Source organism: Aotus nancymaae, unplaced genomic scaffold (assembly GCF_030222135.1).
Source record: "Aotus nancymaae isolate 86718 unplaced genomic scaffold, 86718_ANA_hifiasm-v0.15.2.pri h1tg000058l, whole genome shotgun sequence".
NCBI classification, from domain to species: domain Eukaryota; kingdom Metazoa; phylum Chordata; class Mammalia; order Primates; family Aotidae; genus Aotus; species Aotus nancymaae.
In genome coordinates this window covers 50,057,126-50,082,014 of record NW_026988472.1, presented here as the reverse complement: position 1 = coordinate 50,082,014, position 24,889 = coordinate 50,057,126, and the positions used below count along the sequence as shown (strand labels likewise).

The following is a 24,889-nucleotide window of genomic DNA, read 5'->3' as shown; positions in this document are numbered from 1 at the left end:
TGGATTCAGGACACTACTCAAAATATGGCACCTTGGTATATTAAAATAACAGAAGCATGAAAGTCTCTCTGACCTCCCCTCCTCATCCTTTCTCCCCTGATGAAGGCTATAAAGCTTAGGAAGGCTTTTCAGAAGACCTTCAGGTGAGAGGTAACCTCCCCATCCCTGGAAGAAAGGAAGATGCTCATCTCTGAAGATGAAGGGTCACAGAGAAGAACCTGAACAAACAGACCTTGCTAAGTTCCCCAGTTCATCTCCATTAGATCACACCCTTTTGGTCCTATCATATTTCTCCATGAGTATCCACTCTTTATTAAAGCTACCATAAAAATACACAGAATTAACCATTCACTGGAGTCTTCATTTCTTTTTCTTTCTTTCTTTCTTTCTTTCTTTCTTTCTTTCTTTCTTTCTTTCTTTCTTTCTTTCTTTCTTTCTTTCTTTCTTTTTTTGAGATGGAGTTTTGCTCTTATTGCCCAGACTGGAATGCAATGGCGCAATCTGGGCTCACTGCAACCTCTACCTCCTGGGTTCAAGCGATTCTCCTGCCTCAGCCTCCCGAGTAGCTTAGATTACAGGCGCCACCACACTGGCTAATTTTTTGTATTTTTAGTATAGACGGGGTTTCACTATGTCAGCCAGGCTAGTCTAGAACTCCTGACCTCAGGCAATCTACCTGCCTCAGACTCCCAAAGTGCTGGGATTACAGGCATGAGGCACTGTGCCTAGCCTGGAGTCTTCATTTCTTTAGAAAGGCTTCCATAGCATGTAACTCTTACTAAACTTGCAAGTTTATCTCCTGTTAATCTATCTTGTGTTAAAAGGACCTAAGTCATGAACATAGGATGGGTAAAGAGAAGGATATTTGTCCTCCTCTACCAGAAAAAGAGGCTAGGAAACACAGATGTTAACACGGCTCATTACAATATTTTGACTCTGTGCTATGACTAAATACTAGGGCATCTTGCCCGTCAATTCAAATCTCCTGTCAAATGCTCCACACCATTCCTAAGTGGGCTTTTAGAGAAATTACGTACAATGAAAAATGTAATAATAAGCTTTTCCTCTGAGCTGGAAGCTGTCTTTGGCTGGATGTATTATTGCTTCAGGCCTCAGCTTCCTGAAGTGCACAATGAAAGAATTGCACTGGATAGTCCTAAATACTCTCTTTAGCTTTAGAATTCTTCTCCCCATCCTTCATGCAAACAATGATCTCAGTGGTCTGTATCACACATGTTCCCTTACTGAGAAGAGCCATCTAACTCTTAACATAGTCAGTCCTAGGATCCAAGTGTCTGTGGCCCATTCAAATAGCTTTCTCCTTCTTCATTGAATATTTCCATCCCAAAGTACCAAATAAGTTATGAACATGAGAGTCGAGCCTTGAGACCATGAGCAGAGCCTGATAGAGACTGGGTCATTCACACATTAACCATTAATGGATGAGTACAGAGGAACCTCAGAATGGTGGAAAAGAGTTAGAATTGAGAGATTAGCAAAGAGAAAAGCAGAAATGGATTCTAAAGGTACATGAATGCTCTAATGGGCAAAGTAAGGGGGAGAAGGTGGTTATGTCCCCATTGGTACAGTATTGGGGAATCATAAGGAATATTGCATGAATTTTTAATAAGGGATGAAGTAACAATAGCTGGGAATTTTCTCAGTGAGCAAAAAAGTAAAAAATTAATGCAAAGACCAAGTTCACCCTTTGGATCACTTTATCAGGAGGGCCCAGGACACAGTAGATGCTCAGTGAGAATCTATTGAAATGGGATTAATCAAACTCTATTGGAATGAGCAAATAAAATGTATTTAAAGACAATGTTAAACTAGAAACATAAATAAAAGGGCTGAACAGCCACAACATTATAATATATGGGAAAACAAAGATCTGATTTACATTATATTTGTCATAGAGTAATTTGTTATTTAAGAGAAAGGTTAAAAAAAAATAGGTTCTTAAAGTAATAGGCCGGGTGCAGTGGCTCATGCCTGTAAGCCCAGCTACTTGGGAGGCTGAGGCAGGAGAATTGCTTGAACCCAAGAAGTGGAGGTTGCAGTGAGCTGAGATCATGCCACTGCACTCCAGCCTGGGCAACAAGAGCAAAAAAACTCTGTCTCAAAAAAAGAAATAGGTGATCTTATTATTTACTTACTACTAAAATTGAAGTACTAAAAACAAGTTATTGTAAAGGCATCATTTTAAGATAGATCTGATATATTTTAAAAGGCTTGGTGGGGCATAGTGGCTCACGCCTGTAATCCCAGCATTTTGGGAGGACAAGATGGGCAGATCACTTGAGGCCAAGAGTTTGAGACCAGCCTGGCCAACATGGCAAAACCCCATCTCTACTAAAATATAAAAATTAGTGGGTGTGGTGGCAGGTGCCTGTAAACCCAGCTACTCAGGAGGCTAAGGTGCAAGAATTGCTTGAACCTGGGAGGCGGAGGTTGCAGTGAGCCAAGATCGTGCCACTACACTTCAGCCTGGCACACAGAGCGAGACTAACTAACTAACTAAATAAATAAATAAATGGTTTGCCCTTAATCATCCAAGACTGAAATTGTGTTTAGATGTTAATGTTGCAAATCATTTATTTTGGAGTGGCCAAGGGCAAACCACATTCTTATGGGTTAAATGTTCTCTCAACATAAAAAATAAAAATCACCTTAATGGGGGAATTTCTAAGGAATCTATTTCCCTGGGAATCTACTGTGTATCCCTAAATGAAACAGAATCAGAAGAGTGGGCCATCTTTAGGCTGTATCTTTCTGACTTCCCACCGGACAACAGGAACATAAATGCAAGAAAGAGAAAATATGGTTCATTTGCTAGAATTGGGCCACAGCTTTGCTAGTAAGTTACACTATTCACAGTAGCTATAAGGGTGACTCAGGAAAAAAACCTAGCGCATCAAGAGAATCAACCACTTAAGTGAGCAAGAGATCTTTTATAACTTTTAAGAAGTTCTTCCATAAAACTTCCTATGTGTGGGGTATACAATGAGAAAATCACTGGCTTTTAATTCCACCGGAACTCAGTTCAAATTCTGTGTAGGGGATTTGCTGGTACTTACTAGTCAAGTGACTTTGTAAGAAAGTCACCCACCTTTTCTGAGCATCTGTGACATGAAGGTGGTCATTCCAAGATGAAGCCAAGATTAAGTTCACCCACACACAATTCCATCTTCATAGAATAAAAAAATGTAAAATAATAGTAACTTAAGCAAGATAGAAAGGTATTTCCTCTTCATGTGCAAGGCTGGTATGGGGCTCCATAGTATCAAAGAGCTGGGTTCCTTCTAACTTTCTTGTCAGTTATTTTCAGTCTGGATTCCATCCTCAAAAGTACCTCATGGCCCAAGACAGCTGCTGGGGCCCCTGCCATTGGTATGCCCTCTAAGAAGCAGGGAAGAGCAAGGGGAAGAGAACAAATGAGTGCATTTTCTAGCTAAATCAGTTCCCTTTAAAGGAGGCATTCTGAAATTTCTTCACAATGATTTCACTTGGGGAAGAAATTAGTTACTAACCATATGGAGAAGCAAAGGAGCTTGGGGAAATGTAGATGTTTAACCCAAAGTGACAATGTGCTAAGGTGAGGAACGAGCTTTCAATTAGCAGAGAAGAGGAGAAACCAGATTAGGAGGCAAAGAGCAACCTCTCTCACCAGTGTTAGAGAGTGCATGATGACAATCAGAATTCCTAGATATAATGAGCCCCTAAAAAGGTGTTTGGCAAATACTTTGTGCTCAGAAAACTACATATTTATTTTCTTTCATATAATAAAATAAAACTGCTGAGGATTATGCTCTTAATTTCTTTTATAATTCCACAAATATGTAGGCCAGGGTTTGTCAATGTCAGCAGTACTGATATTTGGAGCCAGATAATTTTTGCTGTGGGAGGGCTTTTCTGTGCCGTATAGGTTCTTTATTAGCATCCCTGGCCTTGACCCACTAGATGCCAGTAACTCCTCACTCCCAACTGTGACAATCAAAAATATTTCCAGTCATTGCCAATTGTTCCTGGGGGAGCCTATTGCCCTCAGTTGAGAACCAGTGGCCTTGACCTGTGCTGGACAGTAAGGTACTCTCCTATATTCTCTAAGGTTGAGTGGTGCAGGGTCTAAAGACCCTTGAGCTCATAGTGCTGATTCCATTATGTCAAATTCAGCATACTCTTGAAATGATGAAGCACAGAGAGGAATCTCTACATTTCAAATGTTTTCTTTAGGAAGCAGGATTTTCAACTCAAGGCATACACACAGACCAGGTGGTCTTCAGTATGCACAAAGAACAAAGAGAAGGTTGGAGACTATATAAAAAGAAGAGATGTTATGTGTTGTGCTGAAAGAGAGTTTATTGGCACGAATAAAATTTTGGGGAGCTGGTAAGTTCTGATTGGTGAATGACAGCAGTAAGGAAAATTACTCTTATAGTTGCAACAGCTTATTTCAGTAGCTACAGATAAAACCAGTTTCAGGTTATGGCAGGCAGTTCGAGCAGCCAGGTTTGCAGAGAATAACCTTCTTGAAATGTTATGTGCCCTAAGTGATTTCTCCTCCTGACCCCTTGACTTCAATTTAGTTGGGTGTGACAAAAATGACTCAATTTAGGCCAGGCATGGTGGCTCATGTCTGTAATCCCAGCACTTTGGCAGGCTGAGGCGGGTGGATCACCTGACGTCAGGAGTTGGAGATCAGACTGACCAACATGGAGAAACCCCGTCTCTACTAAAAATACAAAATTAGCTGGGCATGGTGGCACATGCTGTAATCCCAGCTACTCAGGAGGCTGAGGCAGGAGAATCACTTGAACCTGGGAGGCGGAGGTTGCAGTGAGCTGAGATTGCGCCATTGTACTCCAGCCTGGGCAACAAGCACGAAACTCTGTCTCAAAAAAAAAAAAAAGACTCAATTTATATGATCAAATTTCACAACAGGAAAAATGACAGATTTTCCCAATAAAGAACAAATAATATAGTAATTCATACACATGGAGAACTGATTACATAGTACATTTTTCCCCTAAAGGTAATGTGGTAAAGACGTAGGGGTAGGGTGATGTAATATAAGCACTTGTTTCATTTATTCATTCATTCATCACAGATGTTTGTTGAGCAGCTGCTATGTGCCAAATACCAGTTTAGGCTCTGAGGATACCACATTGAACAAAGAGGACAGCGTGTGTGTCTTCATGAAGCTTTTTTCTGGTGAAGGAGACCAATTCTAAGCAGATACAGGAAAAACTCCATAATATCACATCCACTGGGGCATGGTATGAACAATATAGCTTTTGAGTATGTTGGAGGGTGACCTGGAAAGGCATGGCTAAGAAAGTGGCTTTTGTGCTGAGACGTGAAGACAGTGAGTGAGCTGGGAAGGAACATTCTGAGTAGATGGAAAAAGCAGTCATGAAGGGGTAGAGGAGAAGGTAATTAAGTTGGGAACAAAGGCCGCAGGCATGGAGACTCACACCTGTAATCCCAGCACTTTGGGAGGCTGAGGTGAGTAGATCACTTAAGGTCAAGAGTTTGAAACCAGCCTGGCCAATATGGTGAAACCCTGTCTCTACTAAAAAATATAAAAATTAGCCGGGGATTGTGGCAGGCACCTGTAATCCCAGCTACTCGGGAGGCTGAGGCAGGAGAATTGCTTAAACCCAGGAGGCAGAGGTTGCAATGATCCAAGATTGCACCACTGCACTCCAGCCTGGGTAACAGAACAAGGCTCCGTTTCAAAAACAGACAACAAATTTGGGGACAGAGTACAGGTAGACAAGAGAAAGCCAGAGAGAATAAGGATAGGGCTTTGGATTTTAGTCTGAGTGAGATGGAAATGCATCATTAGGTTTAAGGTAGACATCAGTGTGATGTCACTTATGTTTTTGAAGGGTCTTTCCAGCAGCCACGAGGAAATATGATTCTTTGGGGTCACAGTGGGAGCTAGGAGACCCATCAGGATGCTCTTGGATTCATCCTAGACAGAGAGAATAGCAGTTTAGAGGTGGGAAGAATGATTAAATGAGATCTCTTCCACAGGGGGTCTGAAGGAGGTGACAGGCTTTGCAGATGGTCACCAGAAGTGATTAAAAAGTGTGTGGTTTCTAGAAAACGTTATGCAAACTTAATCTTTTAAAATATATCATCAGAAAATTGTATCGTTAACACTACTTCTGACTTTTCTGAGTTTTCTGACTTTTCTCTCCCTATATTTGTACAAACTGTTTCTAGAGTTGTAGGCCTATAAGAAACACAATGTAGAAGACAAGGATCTATATGCCTCTACTGGTTTGTTGAGTGATTACAGAACTATTATCAATATGTACATGCCTGAATTTCCCCATCTGTAAAATAGAGTGACTACAGATTACCAGTAACCTTGTTTAACTTAAGTATTAAGAGAAAAAGCCCACCTAGTACTTCATGAATCCCAAAAGAAATGCAAATTGTAATTATTTGCACAGGTATCCAGTTGTGATAACATCCAAAGGAGACAAACTTTGATTAATATGCAAGATTCATTCTCAACGATTCCCAAGGATCTCAAGTTAAAGACAACCCTTACATTTCTGTCAGCTTTGTAACTGTAATATATTCCAGAGTTTCAGTTGAGCTTAATTGTGACTTACTGATTCATTCTTGCTTTCTGACAAAAAGGATGGCTTTCTTGTGAAATTCAAAGTCTCTCATGGCAGCCGTGATTAATCATTTGCAAAATATGCTTTAAGCATCTATGATCCCTAGTATACAAATTTCTTTCATTGCAATAATTTTAAAGTAATTCAAATAAACCTGTTCCAATCAAATGCTTTGTAAGTCTGCAAAAGATAATTTCTTGATGGGATATGGAAAAAAATGAGTGCTTAAATAAGAATGATTACCAATGTAAAAAATTATCATTCCTATAATACACAATTAATACAAAACTGGACAAAAAGAATGCTTATGAAATTTAATCAACCTCATGGCATTATGTGCTTTATCTGCAATGATGGCATAAAAAAGTTATCTAAAATTCCAGTTGAAGACCAATTAATATAATCAATACCAGAAAATGTCTGGACAGAGCAAATGCTCAAGACATTACATAAAAGGAGTAAGTGGACTGTAAACAGGCATTTCATTCCTGTCCAAGATCTAGACAGTCGGAGATAAGCAAAGATTATCTTCACCAAATTATTTCACATTCACGTAGGAACTCTGTTCTAGTTTAAAGTAACACTCATGTGTATTAAATGAGCATAATTGTGGAAACGCATCATTAGAACAAAATTTTTGATTTAGAAATACTATTCTATAATCATTTATTGTTTGTATTTGAAAGAACTTTCACAAAATAATCGTTTTCATAAATATGCCATTTCAATATTATTATATATTCCTTAGATCAATTGTTATTTATAAAATAAAGGTGTATTTCTGTTTTAGGACTAAATGCAATATTCATAAAATAAATTTTATCAAACACTCTTATGATCCCAAAGTTGCTCCAGTGTTTTTAGCTACTTTGTAAACTTTACTCATCTACATAATCTGATTGCAAAACCTACTTCAGACTGGAGCTAGAGTATCATCATATATATATTTAAAAAACAAAGATTTTGGTGTATTGGGATTGAGGTAAGAATTGTATTATATCAAACATATAAATAAGTAACATAATAAAGTTTATAGTACTTTAGTGTGTAGTAAATAATGCTCAAAAATGGAAAAGGGACTGTTTAATGAAAAAATCAAATTATTTAACCAGCAATTCCTACAAAGAAACCAAAATACATGCAAAATAACATAAGTATAAACAGAATACATTAAATCCTCTCTGATCTAACCAGAGGGCATTTTCTCTTAATGTTTTTTAACAGAAAATCACAAACAAAATATAAAATAAAGTAATATATAGAACCATTGATACTTGTATCTTGATGTCAGTGGTAGCTACGCAAGTCAAATCTTACACGTGATAAAAATGTCACAAAATTAAATACATGCATTCCACACATGTAAATTTTGTGATTTTGATATTGTTTACAATTACTTAAAGTGTAACCATTGGTGAAAACTGGGCTTACGTGATTTCTCTGTGCTGCCTTTGCAACTTCCTGTGAATCCATCATTATTCCAAAATTAAAAGTGTTTTGCACCATTCATACAGGTATAGGAAACGTACCTTAGAACATTGCTTGTGATTCTGGCACCAAACCAGGGAACCATTGTTCTGTAAAAAGAAAAAGAAAGAATACTGACCCATTATATACTATTCTAATAGAAAGCTACACATACACAGATTTATAATTTGAAATTATAATTTATGCATATAATTTTTGAATATTTGCATTTTAACAAATGTCCAATCTTGCAAAATCTGATGTCCTTCCCTTCCAATGATAGAAAATGTGTTTGTAATGTAAGTTTCATTTTGTTGTTGATTTCATGATGTAAACGAAGACATATAAAATACTAAAGATTCCAAGCTGCCTGAAATGAAAAAGGGTTTGAGGCAACTTTGATGGTGTGTTGAGCAGTGAAGCAGGAAAATGAACACTAGACTTTCTACCCATAGACAGCAATTTTGGGAAATTTACAACTTAAGCATTGTAGATGATTTTGATCTCAACCAATTTATAGGAATAAGAGTTTAAGATTGGAAGAAAGAGCCTGTATTAGTCTGTTCTTACATTGCTATAAAGAACTACCTGAAACTGGGTAACTTTTGAAGAAAGGAGGTTTCATTGACTCGCAGTATTATAGGCCTAAAACAAAGTACGGCTGGGGAGGCTCAGGAAACTTACAATCATGGTGAAAGGCAAAGGGGAAGCAGGCACATCTTACCATGGCAGAGCAGAAGAGAGAGAGAGAGGGAGAGAGAGAGAGGGAGGGAGGGAGGGAGGGAGGGAGGGAGGGAGGGAGGGGGGGAGGGAGGGAGGGAGGGAGGGGGGGAGGGAGAGAGAGAGAGAGAGAGAGAGAGAGAGAGAGAGAGAGAAACTCACACACAATCATGAGAACAGCAAGGAGGAAATCCACCCCCATGATCCAATTACCTCTCACCAGGCCCATCCTTCCAATTTGACACAAGATTTGGGCCAGCACACAAATCCAAACCACATCAGTTCCCACGTGAAAAGCCTTCTATTACTCTTTCACCAAACATGTGATCACAGAGAAGAAACTTAACATCCCCATGTCTCAGTTTATCCTTCTGTAAAGCAAGCCTAACAGCAATATCTCAAGCATCAGGCCACTGGAATAATTAAGTGAAACAATAGATACACTCAATAGATAACAAATATTTGGGGCTGGGTACAGTGGTTCACGCCTGTAATCCCAGTACTTTGGGAGGCTGAGGCAGGTGGATCACCTGAGGTTAGGAGTTTGAGACCAGCCCAGCCAACATGGTGAAACCTCATCTCTACTAAAAAAAATATAAGATTAGGTGGGTGTGGTGGCTCATGCCTGTAATCCCAGCTACCAGGGAGGCTGAGACAGGAGAATTGCTTGAACCTAGGAGGCAGAGGTTGCAGCGAGCCAAGATTGTACCATTGCACTCCAGTCTGGGCAACAAAAGCAGAAATCTGTCTGAAAAAAAAAAAAAAAGAAAGACTATGATTTATTATCCTGAACATTAGAATTTCTACATTCTACATAACTAAGATATTGGTCATGTTTTTTTTTCTCTGGTTGGGGAGCTTTTAACTCGGGTTATGCTAGGCTGGAATAGCTGGCAAAGCTAGCAGAAACCATCACCCAATAGCTAAGATGTCATTAACTCTAGTTCTCTGAAGTTCAAGGTAGAGATGAGACAAAATCACTTGTTTCCTGTGTTTAAACATCTAAACTTTTAATATGAAGAATATCAGTATGGATACAGCAAGATGACGTGTGTTTGCAGTTATGAAAAAAGAAAACTGAACCAAAAATATACCTTTTAGAAAATACTTTTATAACAAATTTATTGAGATACAATTCACAAAATTCAGTCATTTAAACTGTACAATTCAATGGCTTTGACTATATTCAGAAAGATATGCAACCATCACCACTATCCAATTGTAGAACATTTTCATCAACCCAAAAAGAAACATGGACCTATTTGTAGTCACTCCCATTCTGTCTTCCCCACTATCTGCCTTACCCTGGCAAACACTAATCTACTTTCTGTCTTTATGTATTTGCCTATTTTGGACATTTTATATAAATGTAATCATACAATATGTGTCTGGCTTCTTGATGCTAAATGCTACAGCAATCTTTCTCCATGTACATTGTAGTATATATTAGTGCTTCATCCTTTTTGACTGTCAGATGTAGCTATATGGGCTGTACCATCTTTTGTCCATCTACTGCCAATAATATATCTGAATATGTCCCTTTCCAATAATAGCTTAATTATAGGATCCCCAAGACCACTAAATAAATCTCAGCTGTATAGGATTGGCAATCTTCTTCTTCAGTGTGAAGATTATTGGCTTAAAATATCTCAGTCCCTTATGAATGCTTTAACTATGAAACCCCTCTAGCATATAGTCCTACTTTTTACTCCTTCTCAGCCTTAACTCCCAATAATTCCTACACATTCTTAGGATTTTAGCCAATCTCCTATGAACTTACATACCATCTACTGAGTTCCGTTCATTCACACCTGGGCCCTCATCTCTCTGTCAACACCCATGTCCCCCATCAAGACAAGCAAGGACTGAAGCTGGAGACGCATACAAACAGCCTAGAGTGAAGTTCAGTATGATTTTTGGCAGAGATTACATCAGGGAAATAATTAGATTGGGCAGAGGCCAATGCTGGACAAATAGTGGGCGTGGTTTAATTACTGGAAAATGAGGTGTTAGGAGAAAGCGTGTAAAGAGGGCATAACATACCCTTTTATAAAACTGAGGTTTTATAAAAGGAGCCATTGGCTTGGTTACAAGCTAAAAGTTCACTGAGGGGCCAGGCTGACTAGGGCATGGTCATAAACAGGGTGACAACTGTAAAAAGCAGGGGCCAGGCATTGAGCATGCAGAAGCTGGAGGCTGGGGCAGGGCAGCTTTGGAGAAGCTCCTACACAGACGGCCAGCCTCAGCATGTTGCCCAGTGTGTAAGTGCATATGAGATTGGCTAAAATCCTAAGTATGTGTAGGAATTATTGGGAGTTAAGGCTTAGAAGAAGTAAATATTAGGGCTGTATGCTAGAGGGGTTTCATAGTTAGTTTCCCCTGCTCCCCTTCTGCAGAGTTGGCTCCTGCCAGGACTTCCAAGGACCACACCCGTCTGAGCACATCCTGGATTCAACCTGAGTGTTCCAAGCTCCTCCTCATCCTGTGATGGCAAGCAATGAGGCAACTTCTAAAGAGACTCAAAGCTGAAGTGGATAGGCTCAGACCTTGGACACTGGGTCAAAGCCAGTTCCTGAAGGTTTTTTTCAGCACCATCTTGGTTTGAAGGCTTTGAGCCTCCTTTAGACAGCTCAGCGGGGTCCTGCTCCTTAGTCTACAAACCTCAACATGGGCACAGCTGAGACCTCTTTCTTTCCCAGATTTTTTTTCCTAGGCAGATGGGCAGGACCTTATCTCTGGATGAGATCAGGGGACCCTCAGCTGTCTCTGCACTTGCTGTATTCCTCTTTGGAGTTTTATCACACCCTCTCCTGCTGAATGATACTTTATTTTGTCTGTGTCTTGGTTCTTCAGCTAGACTGATTCCTGGGGACAGAACTCCATGTTTTCTTTTTACCTGTCTGTATCATGTTAGCAAGGGAGGGAAGCTCTTAGTCCTCATAGAGAAAGCATATTTCTGAGGCCATGCAAGGGTGACTGGGGTTCCAAAACTGGGCATGGCAACTGTTGCCTGGGGTTGCAAAAGTAGGCACAGCAACTGTTGTTAACAGGTTGACAAAATATGACTAATGTGGCAATACAGCTTTGACTATTATTATTATTATAGTGGCCAAATCTATGCGGCAGACATGTGCCTTGATGTTTTAATACTCACCCCATGTAATCATTCAAAATGACATAAGCCTCATTTATTCCTTTTGCAGTTAAGAAACCTGTAGTCAGGAAAACCAAGTAACGTGTAGAGTGACAAAGCCAGTGATTAACCTCAATGGTAAGCAACACAACGGTAAAGCCACAGGTGAAGAAAGGAGCAAGATGCACACTCAATTTTGTAGGAATTTCCATATTTATAACCTCGAAAGGAGAGATGAAGGTTGGTCCAACTGTCCTAAATACCGTATGTCGAGGAAGCAGCAGTTCAGATGGATGGGGTGGAGCAAACAAGAGGAGGGAAGATCAGGTAAATAGACAGAAAGTAGATTGTAGGATTTTGATTATAGAAGATTTTATTTCAGGAAATTTTTTTTTTATTTAGCAATTATCGAGAGTTAATTAAAACAAAAATAGAGCATTAGAGTCTTGAGAAGCCCTGTGTAGGACATACTTTGATATGGTTTGGCTGTGTCCCCACCCAAATCTAATCTTGAATTGTAGCTCCCACAATTCCCATGTGATGTGGGAGGGACCTTGTGAGGGGTAATTGAATCATGGGAACAGGTTTTTCCCATGTTATTCTCGTGACAGTCTCATAAGATCTGATGGTTTTCTAAAAGGCAGTTCTCCTGCACACACTCTCTTGCCTGCCACCATGTAAGATGTGCCTTTGCTCCTCCTTTACCTTCCACCATGATTGTGAGGCCTCCTTGGCCATGTGAAACTGTGAATCCATTAAACCTCTTTTTCTTCATAAATTACTCAGTCTCGGGTATGTCTTTATTAGCAGCATGTGAACAAACTAATATACCCTTGAGTAGCTTTCTTTTGTTCCCTTTGACTGCAGGTTGAATGGCCAAATTTCAACAACAAAAGCACAAAGGATGAAGCAGAGACTGTCTTCAGCTGCCCAACCTCCCCTTCCCAAATGTAAACCTTCCTGCCCTGCCCCACACCAACTCTCCTTCTTTCCAGGAACTCAATGCTCCCCATACCATTCGCTTATACACACCCATCAAAATGAGAAGTAAACCAATAGCCACAGAGCCTGTTTCGAATTGGGAATTAATGCATTTTCATTTCAAGCAAAATTTTCTACTAATCATAAAATGAAAATCTCTGTCATTACAAAGAAATATTTGGGGCAATGGCAAGCATGCATAAACGATTATTATGATTAGAATGATTTTTTAAAATTAGAGAAGATAGAATGTCATAGGTTGCTTGGGATGATTAAAAAGATAATCCATGTAAAGTATTTATCAAAATGTTTGGAACAGGACTTTTAAAAAATCCTTTGTTATTATCGATATGATTTTGTTGTCATTTGCCATTAGTATTGTCTTTAGCAGTTGGGGAGTAATCCTAGACTTAATATCTCCCAGCTCACAACAGATAATACTCACCCTAGACTAACTGATTTTGTCTTATTAGTGAGACTCAAAAGTATTTAGCATTGAAAATTTTAAGATACAATATTTTAACAAATACTAAAATACAAATAAAATTTGCAGTAAAAAAGGGGATGCCTTTCCATTCTGTGTTTTCCTTGGGTGGAAGCAATTTTTCAACATTTGCCAACAGGATGAGTAGGCAATGGTATTAGTATTTTTGCTTTAATTTCCTGACTGGCCATTTGTTTTCCTTTACCGTTGATAGCCTGTCTCTTTTACCATATCTAATGTGAATTGTTCACCATTCTAAAAATCAGTTTTAGCAACTATTAGTACCACTTAGGCTCAATGATCATTTGTCTACTGTAAAAATTCTCTAGCACCTCATTCATCTTTTGCATTTATTTGTGAAGTTTTCCCACAAGGAAATTTTATATGCATGCACACACCCAGATGCACTCATCCACGCATTTACATATATATTTTCCCTCAAAATGCATCTCTAGGTCCTTTTTGGATTTTGGGTTTCCTGGTTTTCTTCTTAAATAATCACCCCCATGGCAAGGTTTTGCAGCTGTTCTGTGCTTTTACTTGTATCAATCATCATGTGCTATGCTATTTATCTCTACTAAGAACTTCTAAGAACCCTGCCCACTAGCATAAGGGATGCCAATAAACCCCAGATTAATGCTGGCCACTTTGTTTAGGCCAGGTGTTACCCCATCACAATCCACATATGGTGCTCTTTGAGCAGAAGAGCAATGAAAAAATACAAGAATCCAGTACATTTCAACACTCTGCCCCAGGGGAAGTTCTTCATCAGATTACAATAGCCTTCACCAGTTAAGCCACTTGACAATAAAAATAAAATACAATATTTGCAATTAAGTCTTGTTCTGGCTTAAAGCCAACAAAGATAAAGAGTCAACGTACATTAGGCTAGAAACACGTTTGCCTCTAGAACTATCATTGTAACCTTCAGGTAGGATTAGACAGTGGGACTTCTGTAATTATATAAAGATTACATCCTGTATTTTATTGGTTTAACTAAATCAAACATGAATGCTAGTCAATCCAACTTTCAAAGAGTTTATATAAGTTCAATCAACTGCACCCAGCCATTATTTCAATGACATTTTCAAAGTCTTTTCATTTCTACCCTTTTGATTTTTCCTTAAAGAAAGATAATTCTTCAAAAGCTTCAAGTAAAGAAAACACGTCATTCACGCAAAGACAACCCACATCAGAAGAATAAAGATAAATGAAAACTAGTTCTCTAGATACAACCATATGAAAAGAGAAAACAGAGTTAGGAATAGATCCCACATATTTCCTTCAACACAGCCAGGTGTTGGCATGGAACAGCTAAAGAACTAATCAATCTGCAGTTTCCAAAATACACACCAAACTAGTGTCTAACAATGGAACTGAACATTTGAAATAGAAGCAAGTCAGGAAACCCACGATAGACCTTAACTTTACCAATCAATGCTTTGACACTACAAATAATTAGCTGTGACCCTTAATGGACAATTTTGTGTCCATGCTTTTGGTAAGTTATTTCAAAGCAATAGATAAAACTATAGATACAAGTGATTATATATTTGCCCAAATCCACAGAACATACAACACCAAGAGTGAAACGTATGCAAACTGTGGACCCTGGTGATGATGATGTGTCAATATAGGTTCATCCATTGTCACAAATATCCCACTCTGGTAGGGGATGTTGGTAATGGGAAAGACTGTGGATTGTGGGAGAGAGAGTATATGGATATGCTCTGTACCTTCCGCTCAATTGCTGTGGACCTAAAACTGCTCTAAAAAATAAAAAGTCTATTTAAAAGGTTAAGGGGGAGGGCTTTCTTTATATATTTGTTGTTTGTTTGTAAGTAATATTTCTTTCAAATCTTATAAAATATCCTCAGTAGTCTTTTCATTAACCAAGAAAAAAGTCTCTCTGTATTCTACAAATATTTCACATTTAATGGAATTCTGTAGGAAACAAATATTTGACCATATAGAAATACACCTGCCTCCAGACACCCAGCCTTCCCATACTGTCGTGTCTTCAAAGAAAATGTCACTTTGCCCAGGAAGCCTTCCCTGACCCCCACACCCTGACTACCATAGCTCTCTCTCTCTGTTGCTTGCTCTTATAACATCCTGCAGTTCTCCTCCCAGGCATTCTATCACACAGTGGACAAATGTAAATTATGTGTGTTGTTTTAATTTAACGATCTTCTGCCCTCCAGCCTGCAGAAGCTTCGTAGTAGTGTCTATCCCTAGCACATGCTTGTCATTGGCTCTCTGGCACATAGCAGTGTGCCTACCACAGAGTAAATGGTCTTCATAAATGGTATTGATTAAAGAAATAAATGGAGTAGAAGGTTATACAATGGAATTTAAGCTTTAGTTATTAGGTCCTGAGGAGCTAGAAATGATGATATAAATAGATTGAGCTGATGAAATGTTTCATTTTCTCTGGATGGAGCTTTTAGTAAGTAGGTTCATTATTTTGTTTCCTATGATGTAAATGTCCAAGAAATTTGGCATGATAACACCCAAAACTGAACAAAGGTTTGTATTTGGGATCAAATACACGTTATTCAAGAAATAAAGGTCGGGCGTGGTGGCTCACACGTGTAATCCCAGTACTTTGGGAGGCCGAGGCGGGTGGACCACAAGGTCAGGAGTTCGAGACCAGTCTGGCCAATATAGTGAAACCCCATCTCTACTAAAAATACAAAAAATTAGCTGGGTGTGGTGGCATGCACCTGTAATCCCAGCTTCTTGGGAGGGTGAGGCAGTAGAATCATGTGAACCTGGGAGGTGGAGGTTGCAGTAAGCCGAGATTGCACCATTGCACTCCAGCCCAGACAACAGTGCAAGATTCCAACTCAAAAATAAAAAAGAAGGAAAGAAAGAAAGAAAAATACCAATTATCTTTTTATAGGGTGTAAAGTCATCTAAAGGAAATGTATAGAACAGCAAATGCCAGACTTTTCTTCTTCTCATCATTCCCTAAACAATACAGTGTAGCAGCCATTTACATAGCATTTATATAGTATTAGGTGTTATAAGTAAGGCACAGATGATTTTAAACATATGGGAGGATATTTGCAGGTTATATGCAAATACCACACCATTTTATTTGAATAACTTGAGCATTTTCAGATGTTGGTGTCTGCTGGGGTGGGGAGGGGAGACAGGTCCTGAAACCCTGAGAGTGCATCATAACTTCATTCCAGGTTGATATACTTTTCCCGAAACTAATAGAATTGTGTCCTCCAAGTATATTCATCCAAGAAGAACATATTGTTGTTTCAATGTAACCAGCAGTTATTTTCCACCTGTACTTTTAAAAACAACTTAAGTGCGAAGCTGAGTGCCAGACAGTTGAAAGGAACAATAGAAATGTCTAAGTAAGTATCATCAGAGTAAAGAAGCAACCTACAGAATGGGAAAAATTTTTTGCAATCTACCCATCTGACAAAGGGCTAATATCCAGAATCTACAAGGAACTTAAACAAATTTACAAGAAAAGAAAAACATCAAAAAGTGACCGAAGGATATGAGATATGAACAGATACTTCCCAAAAGAAGAAATTTATGTGGCCAATAAACATATGAAAAAAAGCTCAACATTGCTGGTCATTAGAGAAATGCAAATCAAAGCAATAGTGAGATACCATCTCACTGGAGAGGATGTGGAGAAATAGGAATGTTTTTACATTGTTGGTGGGAGTGTAAATTAGTTCAACCATTGTGGAAGACAGTGTGGCGATTCCTCAAGGATCTAGAACCAGAAATACCATTTGATCCAGCAATCCCATTACTGGGTATATATCCAAAGTATTATAAATCATTCTACTATAAAGACACATACACATATATGTTTACATGTATAAATACACACATGTGTTTACATGTCAAAACATATACACTTGTTTACATGTGTAAACATACCCGTGTGCTTACATGTGTAAACATACATACATGTGTTTACATGTTTCAGCACTATTCGTAATAGCAAAGACTTGGAACCAACCCATATGCCCATCAGTGATAGACTGGATAAAGAAAATGTGGCATGTATACACCATGGAATACTATGCAGCCATTAAAAAGGATGAGTTCATGTCCTCTGCAGGGACATGGATGAAGCTGGAAACCATTGTTCTCAGCAAACTAGCACAGGAACAGAAAACCAAACACTGCATAAATGGGAGTGCTCTCACTCATAAATGGGAGTTGAACAATGAGAACACATAGACACAGTGAAAGGAACATCACCCACCAGGGCTTGTGGGGGAGTGGGGGGCTAGGGGAGGGAGAGCATTAGGGCAAATACATAATGTAGATGACAGGTTGATGGGTGCAGCAAACCACCATGGCACATGTATACCTATGTAACAAACCTGCACGTTCTGAACATGTATCCCAGAACTTAAAGTATAATTTTAAAAAAAGAAAAAGTAGTACATATACATAGTGGAGCATTATTCAGCCACAAAAAGAAAAAGAAATGTCTCTAAAAAACCAAATGTCAATCTCATTCAAAGTTCTTGTGAAGAATGAAAATCATCACCAAAGAAGAAAGTTACGCAAGACCAACACAGAGAGGAAACAATATTAAATAAATTTACATGACTCCCAGTTACATTTTTTTTTTTTGAGACAGGGTCTCATTCTGTCACCCAGGCTGGAGTGCAGTGGTGAGATCACAGCTCACCATAACCCTCACCTCCAGGGACACTCTTCACCATGGTTATCTGCAAAGAGCATAAAAAGATGTGAATTTACAAGTGGCTATAGTGCACTTTAGGTAATATGTAATAACTAAGTGTTTTGAAGTCTTCTTGGGTCTTTTATTTCCTTAAGTGTCGTAGCTGTTGTGTTCTTAATATAGAATGTTTTATAAATACATATAACTGAAAATTCATCAAGAAAAACTTTAGCAGAAACTAAAGTTGCATAGACAGCTACTAAAACCATGACTTGTGACATTTCTTATCTACATCAGGATTCAACCTTGACTATCTTGGGAAAGGTAGTGTGCAATAGCTGCTCTTATGCACAAATGATTGAAAACCATTATTTGTGTAATCTTATAAATTTATTGAGGGCTTTTGAAATTCTGACTATACAGTTAATCACATAAGCTACATAGGACTCCAGAGCTCTGAGACTTCTATCTCACCAGCACTCCTTCTGTGCAAAGTATTTTCATCAATGGGCATTTTGGTTTCTGTCAAAGTGTAAGATCTATTTGAATCTGACCAAGCCTATTCTCTAAACACAATCGGGATAAGAAAAGAGACCCAACTTGTGATTCCAAATACCCACTGAAAATGTTTGTAAACTGTAGCATTCTGACTCAGATGATACCATATCATTACAACTCAGAGAAGATCTTTGAGGGCCATTCAATCCATCTTCTTGGTGAAAACAAGACAAATCTAACTTGTTAATGACATGTCATTGTCTCATAATACAGGGAACTTTCCAAGGGAAAGAGGTTACAGTGTCCCTGTAACATGTTACCCCATCACGCTAACTTTTCCATCCTGAATTCCTAGCGAAATCTCTCAAAGTTGTTCAAGAGCAAAGGGGTGAGGAGCTGCATGTGATCAACTTTCAGATTTTCTGCCTGCTTATATTTTATTCTCTAATTAACTAATTCATCTAGTAACTCTCTCTAAAACATTTACCATGCCAAAGGAAAACATCAAAGAAGAGAAAAACATAACGCAAGGACCATCCTGCCTGAGTGTGAAAAAGGAAGATCACACACACATTACTGAATTCCGTAATACTCAAGGGTAGGACCTAGATGATGACACAATCCACATCATGGAAATGAGCATGCAGTGGGAAACAGAATTTCCACTAACGTCTGAGGAGACAGGAAAAGTAAAGAATGGGGTTTGAGGAGGAATCTAAGTGTCCAATAAACCTCGAAATTACCATGCTGAAGAGGAATCGTAGTGTCCAATGATAGCACTAAACCTCAAAATTACCACGGCTAAGACTGTCCCGAATCATCAGGTTAGTCATTGTCATGCATTTGAATAACATGTGAAAGCCATTGGCAACAGTGGCAACACAAGAATCAGAGAAAAATTCTACATTCTGAGAATTGCAAATTAATAGCAATTCAAGTTCAACGGTCTCTCTTTGTAGATGAGTGAAATGGGGCTCATGAAGGCTTAAAAAAGCCAAAATATCAGTGATTCAAACAAAAGTAATATTTTAATACTAAACATACCTTACTTAAAGGCTTTATCTCACTACTCATCGATCATGGTGGTAAGTTCTCAGAAAAATTAATGTCTTCCTTTCTCAAATGAGATGAATAATGTCTTTATAAGATAATCACAGATATGTCTATGAAGACCACCTGTGACCATCCAAGGTCAAGGCTGTAGTCTAGTTGGCAAGATGCCAAGTTCACTGATGTGACCACTTGCCCACAAAGAGTGACTTTCAATAATGTAGAAGAAGGTCTCAGACAGAGCCGGGGTCCCACACAGAGGTTGGTTAATCCCAATCAATCATTCAATTAGCCATGGAGAAGTCAGAATTCTAAAATCCCTCAGTAAGTTTTGATACAACAATAAAGAAAATGGTTTCCAGTTGTTTATAAATAAGAGCAGCCTAATTAATTTCCACATTGTATGGTAGTTTTAAGTCTTTGCAAAGGCACACTATCCATGTAAAGCATAGAATCTGTACAGTTGTTTAATGCAGGATTACACTAAATTAGATTCGCATATCAAAACTCCACTTGGGAGAACATGAAAATCCAATACTGTCAAGGCCATTGGGGAAGATTGGCTCCATGACTTTCTTTGAGCTTCTGGTAGTTCCTTGACTTGTGGCAGCATTCCAACCTTCACATCCGTGTCCTCACATCTCTGCATGTCTGTGTTAAAATTTCCCCTTTCTATAAGGATACCAGTCATATTGAATTAGGGGCCCACCCTTCTCCAGAATGACTCATCTTAACTAATCACACCTCCAACGACGTTATTTCCAAATAAGGCCACTTTCTGAGGTACTGGGGATTAGGACATCAACATATGGATTTAGAGGTGCATTATTCAATCCATAAAAGTGACTAAAATAAATTAAAGCCATGGGACAAATACTACGTTGTTTCAGTCATGCTTCAACCTGCACCTCACTTAATAATCTCTGCCTTAATATGTTCATGTATTTTTTTTTTCAATTTGCTTCAAGTCACTATCAATGTTTATTTCTTCACTTTGGCCTCCTTGCCACCTCCCAGAAAATGTCAGAACATGGTGTTTTGTACAACCCATCTGTCTATCTCGCTGACAACGGTTTTTCCTTTCATAAAGTACTTCAATCTGATAGCATGTGGGTGCATCATAAGAAGGTATTTGTAATCCATAATGTAAACTGTTTAGAATCAAGTAGTCCAGTTTTGGTGAAAATGGATTGCTTGAATAAGCATGGAAGAACCACACAGTCATAATGAGGTGATTTGGCCAAGCACACAATTCTCCCCAGGTGTAACCAATCTACTCTTAAAATGTTGCAGCCTCTGCTGAGACCTTTGGCGGCTGCTGAGACCTTTGGCTTTATGTTCCTGACCTTTGTTTCATGCCCGGACCTTGATTACTAATGACCTATTCTATCTCAGGAGACCCATTCTCTCTCCCTGAACACATATGTTCAGAGGAATTGATAATGACCTCTTCATCTGTCAACAAGTTGGAATCAAAATTCATATTTCAAAAGAGATGGCAGCCAGACAGTGACTCCGGCCCTCTTATTTGACAAGTGAGTCTACCAATAATAAGCAAGCCTACAATGATGCTTCTGCTGAGGACACCACCACTGACTTCTAATTAGTAAGCTCACACTACATCAATTGTACCTAATCTGAATCAAAAAGGGCTGTCTAGAAGAATGTCCAAGCTCGAGGATGGAGACTGGACAGTTTCAGTGCTAGAACTTGGCACCTCTTATCAAGCAGAGAAAGACACCGGAGAGAAGCCTGACAGCATGACTAATTCTGACGCAGTGGCTTTCAAAGTGTGGTACTGGAACCAGTGATATCAGCCTTACCTGGAAGGTTTTGAAACATGCAAATTCTGGTGATTCACCTCACACTTGTAGAATCAAAACTCCTTAGGTTGGAGAGCAGTGAGCTGTTTTACGAGTCTTCCAAATGTGGCTGACCGCCATGAAAGCCTGAGATGCTTACTCTAACCTTCAGACAACGTATCTTCCCTTGTTTTATGTGACTTCATGAAATACAACACAAACGTCTCTCTTTCTTCTCTCTCTTCCAAGTGTCCCAAATAAACGACTAAGACCATCACTCAGCTCTTACAGGTCTCTTATATGATTCTAGTTATTATAAAAGAACAACCCTCTTTGTAAAGTTGTAAATTGATCTTTGCATGTGCTGGTTTTTTTCTGCAAGACTGAGACTCAAGGTACAACATTCAGGGCGATCTAGACCTCTCTGGCCTCTGCTGTCTTGGCCTCATCTCAGTCTCTGGCCATTTTTATTCAGAACAACTGTAGAAACATCTAATTTCTTGCTGGGGATGACAGTGTGGCAAAAGCACAAAGCAGACTTTAAAGGCACTCTCAAATCACCCTATTATTTTCAAAATAGATGCTTGGCAGCTGCAAGGCTTGACAGGTGCAATATGTTATGCATAATAAGTTATTCCCATAAGGCACATTACTGCCTGGAATCTGGCATGTTGACCAGCAGAGGTTAAGGATTAATGTTAAGTTATCAAGCTAATTACTCACATGCATTAAGAGTAGCTAGAGAGGATATACTTCCAGATAACGTGAGCTGGGAACTATTGCTATTATCACTACAACCATTAAAAAAAAACTAACTGAAAAAAACGTATCATGCCCCAGAGATAAAAACTATTATTTCCATGTGCTTCCCTACTGAATATTTTAGCAACACATTTTGGAATATGCCTGATAAATCCTAGAAGTTATTTTAATGACAGAGCAAAACCTCTATCTTGCTATATACATGTAAACTGGGAGATCAGGACTTAGTTGAGCTTTATTTGTAGTAAGTAACACCCAAGAAGGGAAAAAAACTGACTAAAAATATGTGTTTTCCTCCTTCTAATTGACTTTACTAAATGTCAGATTTTTGTCACACTGTTTTCTTGTGATATATGCTTTTTCATTATGCTAATTTATGTTATTCATTAAAGAATGCAGAATAATTCATCAAACTAAAATAGAGCAACTCGTAGTCTATTATGCCCTGACTTATATTCTAACCCATTCATCATGATTCTGGGTTATTTTAATACAAACTTCAAAAGACAGTGTGTTTTAATGAGGGACCACTTGAGAAAACATGATTAATTAAATGTGATGCAGGCGAAAAGAGCAATAAACCCAAGAAAAAAACTTAACTTTGCAAAAAAAATAAAACTCATTCCAAGAAAAATGTGTTCATTGAAGAATTAGAAGCATGTCTGAAAACTCAGGTATGTTTTCCCAATAGAATAGATGACTTGGAATTAAATGACTTTTTTTCCTTACACAATATTTATCTAGGATTTCAAATTTCAATTTAAAATTCTACTTAATCTTATCCTATGCATCATATGGAAATGGAAAATCTTTCTCTTTTTTTAAGGGACGGGGTCTCTTTGTCACCTAGGCTGGAGTGCAGTGGCTCAATCATAGCTCACTGTAGCCTCAACATCCTGGGCTCAAGTGATTCCTCTGCCTCAGACTTCCAAGTAGCAAGGACTAGAGGTATGCAGCATCACGCCTGGCTAATTTTTTTTTTTTTTGTAGTGATGGGGTCTCATTTTGATGCCCAGGCTGGTCCCAAACTCCCAACTTCAAGTGATCCTCCTATCTCAGATTCCCAAAGCATCGGGATGACAGGCATGAGCCACGACTGCCGCCCAGAATGGGAAATATTTAAGTAACGAAAGCACACACGAGAGATCTGCATGTCATGCTCTACCAATTGAACTAGATCTTCAAACTGGAGTCTCTTACATTAAAAAATTAAGTTTTTAAGTCTCTTTTTTTGGAGGTGGGGGAGGTCTCTTAGACCAGACCGTGGAGCACTGGGGATCTAGGATTACACACTATTCATTTTATTTTATTTTATCTTTTGTAGAGATGGGGTCTCACTATGTTGCCCAGGCTAGACTAGAGCTCCTCAGCCTCTCAAGTGGCTGGGGCTATAGGCGTGCACCACACTATTCCTTTTTGAATCCCAGGATCGTCAGCACCAGGCACTCCCTCTAGGCCTAACTCATCTTGATGACAGTCAGCGCATCTGTAGAGCTGACTATGAGGCTCTGTTCTGAGTAAATTGCATGCCATCCCAGGACGACTGAATGAAGCAGCACAATTGTGAAAATGGAGGCAAAGGGCAGTTGATGGTCTGAGAGAGAGGGCAGAGACAACAGTCTTCAGAAAGGAAAAGAAGTTTACTTGCAAAGAAGTCCCCAAAACAGGAGACCTTAGGACCAACTCACCAACAGAAATAATGATAATGTGATTTTAAAGAAGATGTGGCATAACTAAGTTTGCATGAGTCTGCTCATGGGTAAAACCATCCATCTACTTATACGATGAGCTCACATGCCATGACACATCTTCACAATCAGGGTTGCTAAAGACACAAGGAAAGTGAGGTTTTCGTTTAGGAGTGAGAAACTGAACAGAAGTTAAGGTCTACACGGTCTCATTTATTCAGAAGATGAAAACTTGTCAGCATAACCCTGTCCTTTTGTAGTTATCTTAGGGCCCAAACCTTCTCCTCTGACTGAATGGGGATGTTCGTGTCTCCCTGTAAGTGAGAGAGTTCACAGCATCAGTTTTGGTTCCAGAATTACTTAACAGCAGATATCTAAGCGTAAGAAGGGACAGAACCAGGGTAGGGCACCGGACGTCTGGATCCACAATGCACAATCACCTGGTAACCACCCCTTGTGGCCTCCCATCTCTGAGCTAGTGCCACTTGGTGCCTCCTTTGTGTCTGTGCACCCCGGTGCCCTGTCACAGTCCTTTGGGAATGAAGGTGCGTGCCTTGGTCATCTTGGCAAGACCAGCACTTAGCAAAAAGCCTGCAGCACAGACCCCTAGTGTTTCCTGAAAACAAGGAGCTAAGCCATGTCATAACTGCCAGGATGTTTGCCATAGAGTAGAAGCAAAACATATATAGAGATAGCGACAGACACAGAGATAGAGACCCAGAGACAGAGACAGAAGGAATAGATATGGACATCCTGATACAAATGTTTTCTTGTGATATACGTTTTTTCATTGTGCTAATTTATGTTATCCATTAAAGAGTGCAGAATAATTCATCAAACTAAAATAGAGCACCTTGTAGTCTATTAAGGTGAAGCAGAGGCACATCACATAGATCCAGAGAGATATTTGTAACAAAGAGATAGGACTAGGACACATATTGCAATTTTTGAAGACATCAGTTTTGTCATGACCGAAGGTGGGAGGGAT

At 39.0% G+C, this 24,889-nt stretch overlaps 1 protein-coding gene across 1 annotated transcript in view; it reads right to left on the bottom strand.

Annotated features, from left to right (window-relative positions):
• ANOS1 (anosmin 1) overlaps positions 1-24,889 on the bottom strand; it is a 191,002-nt gene that overhangs the window by 151,319 nt on the left and 14,794 nt on the right. Inside the window, exon 2 of the mRNA XM_012454602.2 lies at positions 8,168-8,215. Within this exon, the coding sequence (XP_012310025.1) occupies positions 8,168-8,215 (48 nt within the window). The remainder of the gene's footprint in view (positions 1-8,167; positions 8,216-24,889) is intronic.